General features: G+C 39.5%; 1 protein-coding gene across 1 annotated transcript in view; it reads left to right on the top strand.

Moving 5' to 3' along the window:
* nlk2 (nemo-like kinase, type 2) overlaps positions 1-9,119 on the top strand; it is a 61,226-nt gene extending 52,107 nt beyond the window's left edge. The window contains exons 6-11 of the mRNA XM_004572476.6: positions 143-352; positions 603-704; positions 5,260-5,346; positions 6,331-6,529; positions 7,192-7,285; positions 8,430-9,119. Of these exons, the coding sequence (XP_004572533.2) occupies positions 143-352; positions 603-704; positions 5,260-5,346; positions 6,331-6,529; positions 7,192-7,285; positions 8,430-8,484 (747 nt within the window). The 3' untranslated portion in view covers positions 8,485-9,119. The remainder of the gene's footprint in view (positions 1-142; positions 353-602; positions 705-5,259; positions 5,347-6,330; positions 6,530-7,191; positions 7,286-8,429) is intronic.
* Positions 9,120-10,426: the final 1,307 nt, after the last annotated feature.

The following is a 10,426-nucleotide window of genomic DNA, read 5'->3' on the forward strand; positions in this document are numbered from 1 at the left end:
ACATGCTGGAGCACAGTGGGTGAGGGAGGCAGAGAGGAGACAAGAAATCTTGGCAAGATTGATGGGTTTCAGAAGAAAGATGAATAAAAAGAAATCAGAAGATAAAAAGAGCTGCAGTAATCTCTGAATGGCTGTCTTTCAGATCTGTGATTTTGGCCTGGCCCGAGTGGAGGAGTCGGATGAATCAAGACACATGACTCAGGAAGTGGTGACACAGTACTACCGAGCTCCAGAAATCCTCATGGGGAGCCGCCACTACTCCAACTCAATTGATATCTGGTCTGTAGGCTGCATCTTTGCTGAGTTGCTAGGGCGACGCATCCTCTTCCAAGCCCAAAGTCCTATTCAGCAGGTAGTTGCTACTTAATTTAAATAAGATGACAAAAGATAATCTGCAAGGCATGAGAAATTTTTTGTCTGGAAAGATTTTGATACATAAAAGTAACAGTGTGTTCTTTTTTCCCTTTTTTTGTGTTAAAATGTTAAAAACAGAATCATTACCAGTCACCACCAGGATTAAATAACCTCCTCCTTAAAAGAAAAACAGTCATGCAACAAACTGTTGTGTCTCACTATACTGTGATGTGTGTGCTTTTGTGTAGCTGGATTTAATCACTGACCTGTTGGGGACACCTTCTATGGAGGCGATGAGGACGGCATGTGAAGGCGCTCGTGCACATATTCTCAGAGGACCTCACAAACAGGTCAAATAGTGCTTTTTTGCATCTGTTCTATGTGAAAAGACAAAACAATACAGATGAAACTGAAAGATCAGGTTAATTAAATTTTATTTTTTGTTGTAATTCCTCCTGTCATAGAAACAGCACTATGGACTTGACTGCAAAAGGGACAGGGTTTCTAGCCTGTAATCACAATTACAAGTTGGTCCATTTCATGTGTGCACAATAAACACACAAATCTGCGCACTCACAGCCACACGCTATCCTGTTATTAGTCTGGAACTCCTCAATGCAGTGTTAATTTGGGGTTATGGGATGGGATTAAATAAGTGTGTACTTCTTCCCGCTCCCTTTCGAAATGTAAATGAATCAGAATAGAAGCAATATTGAAATGTATTGACTTAATTTTGTATAGTATTTTTTTATCTCTCTTATTTTCTTTACTAAATGTACCTGTATATTGTTTACATGTTCGAAATAAATTAACAAACAAACAAACAAATAATACCACCTAATATCCAAGTAATGCACTGATATTTATTTATTGGATACTACGGGCCCAAAAACAAGGGGTAATAATGTGGAAACACAGCTCTGTAATGAAGTGGTAATAGCAGGGTAACAAGGCCGAAACAAGAATGTAATAATGTGGTAATTAATAAGTTATTACCACTCAATTGCCTGTAGTAGTTTCTGTTTAATAAACAGGAAACAGAGCTGCAAAATGCAAAACTGCCTGTTTCTATTTAATAACATATTAATAACCTATTAAAGCTAACTTAAACAGTATGTGATTATTACCTGGAAACAACTATGGAGTTTTCTGTGTAATAAGCAGGAAATAGCTTCACGATGCGAACCTGCCTGTTTAATAACATATTAATAACCATGTTAATAACCTTTTAAAACAAACTTAAACTAGTGACTACCAGTACATACCTGTGGCGGTTTCTGTGTTATGAGTAGGAATTTAATACCATGGTAATGATAACTGATTAAAACAAGCATTAGGAAGTCTGAAATGAACTGGAACTGTACAAAATCCTACTAGTTATCTCGCTTGTCCAGTTGTGGTGAGGGCAACACCACCGTCCTGCACTGCCTTCATTATTGACTGATCTCTTACCATCTAAGGATCCAGCTTCTCCTGCAGCAAATTTCACAAATACAGACTGTCCTATTCCCCCCCAAAAAGGAAAAAAGGCACCATTATGATTTCTGTCTAAAGTTAAATAATGAAGTCATCCTTTTCTTTTTCTGCCCAAAAAAGCATATTGGAACTCACTGGAATTGGAATATTTAGTATCTATCCTTAGAAATAAATCACTACAAAATTCACTGGGCGTGGATAGCTGTATTTTGAGTAGACCACACCTCTCAACGGCCTAATTTTGGGGCAAATACGATAAATATCATCTAAAATATCATAACATATATATATGTAACTAACCACATTCAGGTTCCTATCCATATTTGCAATAATAGTGGTCAGCTTATTTCAAGACAACCTTACTTCCGTGCAACCTTGGTTTCTATAACTATTCCTTATATTGTGTCTACTATTAATCAGTACTTATACTACTACTGCTTATAACTATGGTAACTTACCCCACCCTTTCCTATTGGTGGAAAAATGTACCATGTCAACCAATCAAAAACCTGGAGCGAGTGTTTTAACCGATGCATGAAACTATACATTTTTAGACATAAGTTGTAACGGCCGCCGTTTTCTTTGTGAGTATTTATTACACGGCGTGCTGCAGGGAAAAGCCTGTTCTAACATTTGAGTCTAAGGTCTATTTTTTAGCACCTGACGGCTCTTTTTTGCTTCTCATCCGTAAATACTCTGCATGCTCTTTCACGTGATTCAGTTTATTTTGAAAAGTCTCAACAGGATCTTGAGCTTTATTGTGAAAGGTTTATGTGGAAAATAAACAAGCGGACACGCAATGGTTTTACCATCGCTGTTGCTAATGACAACGCATAAAAACAGGCGCTTGTCCGTCCGTAGTGTGGCTATATTAAATATAAGAGAAAGAGAGAACTTAAGAAATTAATATAGCCACTACAGTGACCATCAAAACGGTGAAAAAATATTGCCGTAAACAGTTTATTTTGCGACACCACAAAACAAACGATAGCGTAAAATAAAAACGATAGATGTTTTTATATCGTCATCCGATATATATCGTTATATCGAACAGCCCTTGGGAACATTGCTCTTGGGTGAGGTTTTCCAGGGATGTCCCACCAGGAGGAGGCCCCGGGGCAGACCCAGGACACGCTGGAGAGATTATATCTCTTGGCTGGCCTGGGAATGACTTGGTGTTCCCCTGGACAAGCTGGAAGAGGTGGCTGGGGAGAGGGAGGTCTGGGCTTCTCTGCTTGGGCTACTGCCGCCGCGACCCGGCCCTGGATAAGCAGAAGAAAATGGATGGATGGTTGGATAGATGGATGTTATAATCCATTGGTTTATGCAAGCATATCTACGAGGACATACAGATCTACGAGAGAACCCAAAAAGCAGGGAAATGGTGGCTAAAGTTAGCAGGCAATGCCTCACTTCTTTGCCTTTATCAAGGGATAACATTGAAAGTGCAGACTCCCAGTAGGTAGCAATCTGCCTCCTACTGGCATTCACTCTGTTTCCATGGCAGTAAAAATGAAAAACAAGAAAAAAAAGTACACAGAAAATTTTTATGCATTATGATGAAAATTTAGATGAAATTAAGTTAATTAGGGCAATAGTGAGTGTGGATCACTTTAAAGTGCCAGTTTAAGTTTGCTTTAATAGGTTATTAATATGTTTTTAAATAGAAACAGGCAGTTTTACATATGTGGTCCCAACACTCCTCCGTAATTGTCAGATTGCCTACTTTTTCCCACTTCACTTTAACAGAAGCAGTCCTGTCATTTTTATACCACAGGATGCTGTTTTTAATCTGGAAATAATTTTATTGTGAACTCCAGGTTTAGTTAATGATACAAATGTTTCTACAAGGTGGATGTAGCACTTACCATCCTGTTCTTTTTTTCTGAGGTAGCTCTGACATAGCCTGGACTTGTGTTTTGGGTCATTATCTTGCTGTAGAATGAACTCTTGACCAACTAGGTGCATACCAGAGAGTATTGGATGGGGCTACAGAAGCAGTAGCGGTTTTTGATACGGGCGACACGGGCGGTTGCCCAGGGCAGTATCACGGCATCGGAAAAAAATAAAAATAAAAATAATTACTCGTACTCATGCTGCCCCGACATCATGCCAGTGCATATCGGGAATGGCGTAGGCACCGATCGGTTTTCTATCGCCCATTTGCTGGGAGTAAGGGCGCCCTCCGTTTGCGAGGTGCGCCTGCTGCTTGCGGCACAGGGAGGAGAGGGCGGCGGGGGATTCTCGCGCCAGTGGTGCACATTGCCGGCAATGTGCATCGCTGGCAATGTGCACCGCTGGCAATGTGCACCGCTGGCACGGCCATTTATTTTTTGATGCAACTTCTCAGATTAATTCACTGCGTGTAGAGCCCAGGGCTGGACTGGGACAAAAAACCAGCTGATACTAGAAATTAATATTAAATAAATTCTAACAACAGCTGATCAAGCTTAAACGTGCTGCTGTTGTTTAGTGCGACATCCGGCGGTTTCCTCTTTCTGGTGCAAAGTGGGCGATAAACAAACAAGAGAGAAAAGCTGATCATTGATCAGTTTCATGATTGAAGTAGCAACAGGAGAGAGAGGGGAGAGAATGAGAGAAGAAGAGGCAGATGTGCAGCAAAGACAAAATAACTCCACCTTTGTGTCTTTTTCATTCTAGCTGAAGTCCGGGACAAACTGTGTCCCCTCTCAGCTCAACACCAAACGCGTAATAATTTCTCTGAATGCGGGAGGATTCCATCTTTTTACGGGACGGTTGGCAACTCTACTAACTAACCTTATGAATTAAATAAAGTTCATTACCAGTAACATAGCACCCACCCAGCTGTATAGAAACTCATGCTAGCTAGTACGCAGTACGAGTTATTGTAACTGACTGTAAAAAGTCAGCACAACGAAAATAAACTAAACCTAAACTTGGTTTATATCTGACCCAGATAGACTGCAGGTCTCTCCTCGGCGGCCGCCTCGGGTCTCTCCTCGTCCTGCCGCCGATCTCCCTCATCCACCTGCTGGCCTCCACCACTTGTTAATTTTACCGAATCTGTGGAAGCTCCGCGATGCCACCACCAAACAACTGAGTTATTTTCACACACCGGCCAGCTTCTGGCCAATCCAACACCTTTCATTGTTTATACCGTTACAAAAAAAAAAATAATAATCAGGCCACTGACCAGTCCAGCTATGGCCGTGCCATCAGTTAACCCTTCGCATGCCAACTGTGGCACGCGTGCCTAGGGTTGCCGACCCCTGCTATAGATGATAAACTGGAAAATATATTTGTAACATTGCTGTTAAATCTAAAATTGTACTGTTGGCTTGTTGTTCACTTCTTCCTCTTGTACTTGTAAGAAACATATGAATGTAAGATGTGCCAGAAGCTGAAAGAGAGGGCAACATTCTAAATGGTGTGATGTTTGGTTTACAGCCATCCCTTCCTGTTCTGTACACACTGTCCAGCCAAGCAACCCACGAAGCAGTGCACCTTCTCTGCAGGATGCTGGTGTTTGATCCGGTGAGGCATTCTGATATAGATTTACATTATGTTTTGTAAATGAATCCCTTTCACTAAGTAGCTTGTGTACAATAATACACATATGTCTTAATGTATACTCAATTACTCAGGTAAGGAAATCCCAAAAAGTTGATTCAACTTGCAGGTTGGGGAAAATCTGCTGTCTGGTAAGACTGAAGAAGTCACTTGGATGAGTGACAAAACGTTTCTCTCACTGAAAATGCTATGGCCAGATGAACAGAAGCAATAACATGGGAATAATAAACATAGTTTGAACCATAATGTGGGGCGATCGTGGCTCAAGAGTTGGGCGTTCGCCTTGTAATCGGAAGGTTGCCGGTTCGAGCCCCGGCTTGGACAGTCTCGGTCGTTGGGTCCTTGGGCAAGACACTTCACCTGTTGCCTACTGGTGGTGGTCAGAGGGCCCGGTGGCGCCAGTGTCCGGCAGCCTCGCCTCTGTCAGTGCGCCCCAGGGTGGCTGTGGCTGCAATGTAGCTTGCCATCACCAGTGTGTGAATGGGTGGATGACTGGATATGTAAAGCGCTTTGGGGTCCTTAGGGACTAGTAAAGCGCTATATAAATACAGGCCATTTACCATTTTTACCATTTACCATAATAATGAAAGCCCACTTCAGTTACTTGAGCTCTCAAGGCAGGAGCATCCTTAATGAGTTCATGACATCATTGATCCTGTAATTTCTATCATTGTCCAGTTTCATCAAACCCATCCTTGACACTGGTGAAACCAGGTTACTGTGGCTACACACAGTCTGCTTTCAGATAATGATATGGTCATGTCAGTCTATTAGAGGTAGTATTAGTGTTCTCACAGTCCAGTAGGGATATGACAGTTTAATCTGTGCCTTTTCTAAAAGGGCCATTCAGTGATTTTCACACCAGTCCTTTATTTATTGTTTCTTGCCTGTATTTGAAGAGTAACAGTTTAAAATTTAACACATTTAACTTTTGTATCTGGTCTCCAGTCAAAGAGGATTTCAGCCAAAGATGCCCTGGCTCATCCTTATCTAGACGAGGGTCGACTTCGCTACCACACGTGCATGTGCAAATGCTGCTATACCACATCCTCGGGTCGCGTGTACACCAGTGACTTTGAGCCCATCACTAACACCAAGTTTGATGATGGCTTTGAGAAGAATCTGAGCTCTGTAAGACAAGTCAAAGGTAAATTTGTTTGCTCTTTTTGTTTCTATTTGCAAGGCGCATAAACATCAACAAAAATAAACCCTGCAGCCCTGGCTTTGATAGATGAAAATAAGTTAATAGGACTGACAGACACTTGGGTTAAAAATTGAAAGTCTGCTTCTTCCTTACAAACATTTTAACCCAACTGTCATATTAACAATGGAGATCATTATCAATTCAATTTTATTGGCATAGCAGCAAATCGCAGCAATACCAAGGTGCTCAGTATTGTAAAGACTCTACAATAGTGCAAATCTAGCCTTGGGCTTGTTGTGTACCTTGAATTTGCTGCTTTACTGCTATTTTGATGAGATATCATTGCAGGAGCTCAGAGATTCCCAAATATAAAGAGGGACATGCTGCTACAGCTTGAAATATTAGACTTTCAGGATAAAACGTTGAAACTCCTTGCCTTCTGTGCATCCTGTTTTATTTCTTCTACTCCAATACCAGTGCTAAGGCAATGATTTTCTTTTTTCTGAGTGGTAACATTGGTAACAAGACTGCAGCAAGATAATAAAGAAAAGAAAACATAATTCTGATCTTTACGTAAGCATGGGAAATATATTTAAAAAAAACTTCACAATGGCTGTACATTAGGATCATTAATAATGAATGATGATTGCGTGTTTCTCTTACAGAAATTATCCATCAATTCATTTTGGAACAGCAAAAGGGAAGTAGAGTACCACTCTGCATTAATCCTCAATCAGCTGCTTTCAAAAGCTTCATCAGGTAGGAGACTCTGTAATTGTTAGCAGTATGAACACACACTAATACTAAATATTGTGTACATGAGTTACAGATACTGTACTGTGCCAAAGTCTTGATCCACCCTGCTTTCTGGGAGCCAGACTTTTTTTTTCTTGAGCAACAGTCCTATAGACTTGCTGAAGGTCTTTCTAAAGGTTTTCTCTGGACATTGGTTGCTTTTTTGTCCCATTTTCAGGCCAGTTCTTGTACCTGAGCATTTTGATGAATGATACAGGAACAACACAGGACGTGATAAATGCATCTGTTGTTCACTTAATCTTCAACAGAAATGCAAGTCAAGGAGATATTTTAGGGAGAAAAGGCTAAAGTATTCCAAATTACACAAGAACTGGACTTAAAATCAGGAATAACAGGTCTTGTGAATGAAATTGAAATTGTCATCAGTATGCACAGAGAATGTCAGGAGAGAGATACAGTGAGTGTCTACAGAAATCTGACTTAGTCATGGTTTGGGGCTCCATATCAGCCTGTGCTGTTGGAGATCTTGTCAAATTTAATTGAATTATGACCACAGAAAAGTACCATCAGCATTTGATCCACCATACACTACCATCTGGAAACACCTAATTGGCAAGGACTTCTTTGTTAGTATGGCAAGGATCCCAAACACACTGCCAATGTCATAAAATCCTGGATGAACACACACATACACACACACTCACATAAAATCTGTAAAAGACCTTTTTCTGGTGTAATAAGCCATTTCCAGTGAGGCCACCATGACTGTCACATTTAAAAAACAGCAAATAAGTTAATGTCACGTGGTTAGTGGCCATATTCCATATTTTGCGCATCATTTTACAGATGAATGAACACAAATGTTTGTACATGAGGCCTAAAGAAAGTAATGATGATAAGCCTGTCTGAATTTGTAAACCTTCCCCACTTACCATGGAAAGAGTCAGACATCCTATTGAGAAGATCAGCAACATGCCATTGTGAACTAGCATGCATGTGGCTCCTCTAAGTAGTACACTACTATCATTAACTCTAGCAGTTAACGTTGGTGGTATTAAACCTTTGTGTCCAACTAACAAATGTTTTACTCTCAACTAAATATTGCTAATATTAACTCCTTTCACTTAATGCCCTGTTTTTTGAACAGCTCCACAGTGGCTCAGCCCTCTGAAATGCCTCCATCTCCGCTGGTGTGGGAATAGCTACTGTTTTGTGTCGTTATTTTTCCTGACTGACAAGCTGCTAAACTGGGAACAAGAAAGGGTCTCAGTGTCTTCTATCATCTGTGTAGCATTTCACTGGAGAGCAGGACTCACAGGTCTGCTGGGTTTATGCTGAAAAATGGAATCAAAGAAAGGTCCACTGATAATTGCTTTATGGAAATTAATGACAGAAAAGCTCTGTATAATGCTTTGTACAGAATTTTTCTAAACAAACTGAGAACATACACACATCATATATATATATATATATATATATATATATATATATATATATATATATATATATATTGTGTGTGTGTGTGTGTGTGTGTGTGTGTGTGTATATATAGTGTTTGTGCACAAATTATATATAAAATGTATATTTTACAAATTCTGCAATCACCATCTCATTAATTTAGAAAACTAGGCTACTTTGCACCCGTCATTTCTGTCATTTCTGCATTATTTCCAACCACACTTTTTATTCTGACAATCAACTGCAACATTATTATTATTATGGGCAACTGAAAATTTCCCATATTTTAGAATTTTTACAAATTTGCTCTCTGTAGCATTATTGTTTTATTTATTTTTAATCATTTGTATTAAAAAAATGTCGCCTTGTGGCCCCACTGCATATTTGACAGTTTTCATTTATTCATTCTTTTGACAGAAGGGGTGCTAATTGATTTTGAACAATTTTGCCTATTTAACGTCTGATAAAAAAAATAAAATCAAAACCTAAGACCAACATATTCTAAATAGTTCTATTGAAAACACAGGGAACAACCAAACATGGAGAGATTTGGATTTAAATACAGGCAACTATATGATCCATCTATTTATGCTGTGAAAGTTTTTTTGTTTTACTTGTTCCAGCACATCAAAATTGTGATAGCTTGTCACACAGCCAATTTAGACCAAATGTTTCCTGATTAATTACTCATCATCTTCTCATAGCGTCCTTCTATGTGGAATTAGTTCACCTTTTGTCATTTGCTTACAAAACATACACCATGGGATGTCTGTTGTCTAAGAAAGATACAAAAGTTTCCTCCCTTTTAGTAAGTTTCAGTTAAATTAAATTGCTACAGTGGATTTTGAAACTATCTGTAGTTTTCACAGAAAATTCATTGAAATGTTTAAAATGGAAAAATGGAAAATGCTTACAGGAAAGTAATTATTACTGATAATGTTTATGTCAAGTTTTCCATTCACATATTAAGGTTTTTCATTCACACACTGCCTGAGAGTTGCCAGCCATATTAGATGTGATACAACAGCCAGTTGCTAGTGACTGGATGACAGTGGTCTCTGGAGTTTCATGGCTCCTGCTGGGTTAAATATGACAAAGAAAAGAAAATGCTGCACCAAAAACTTCCCAGTGATTGTTTTATTTGCTAGCAACCATATTGCTGTGGTTGCCTGTAGTTTTTCATATTTGTCTGTAAATATTTGCTTACTACTATATAGAGAAGCAAATCTACAAATCTACAAGTAGGCAAATGGTTTATTGTCGCCACTGGCCGGGCCGGTGGTGTGGACACACCAGTTTGTGAATGCGACAACTCGAGAATGAGGTGACATGGGAAGTTTAAAATTGATAGGTGCTGATATTAAAAGTTAGGCTCTCAGTTTTTTTGAAAATCTTGTAAATGCGATAACTTGGGATTTTGAATAAGGCAACATAGGATTTTGAAATTGTTACCACAGGTATCTAATAGGAGGCTGGCAGGTGGCACTGGCAGTCACAAGTATTTTTTTCTATGTTTTGTCTACATGACAGTCTAACAGTCACACTTATTCATCCAGTGAATACATCGGTATCGGCGCTTTGAGTGCTCAGAAGAGTAGAAAAGCGCTATATAAGAACCAGTCCATTTACCATTTATCATCGGTAGCAGCTTGGGATTTAGTATCTTGCCCAAGGATACCTTGGCAT

This window comes from Maylandia zebra, linkage group LG14 (assembly GCF_041146795.1).
Source record: "Maylandia zebra isolate NMK-2024a linkage group LG14, Mzebra_GT3a, whole genome shotgun sequence".
NCBI lineage: Eukaryota > Metazoa > Chordata > Actinopteri > Cichliformes > Cichlidae > Maylandia > Maylandia zebra.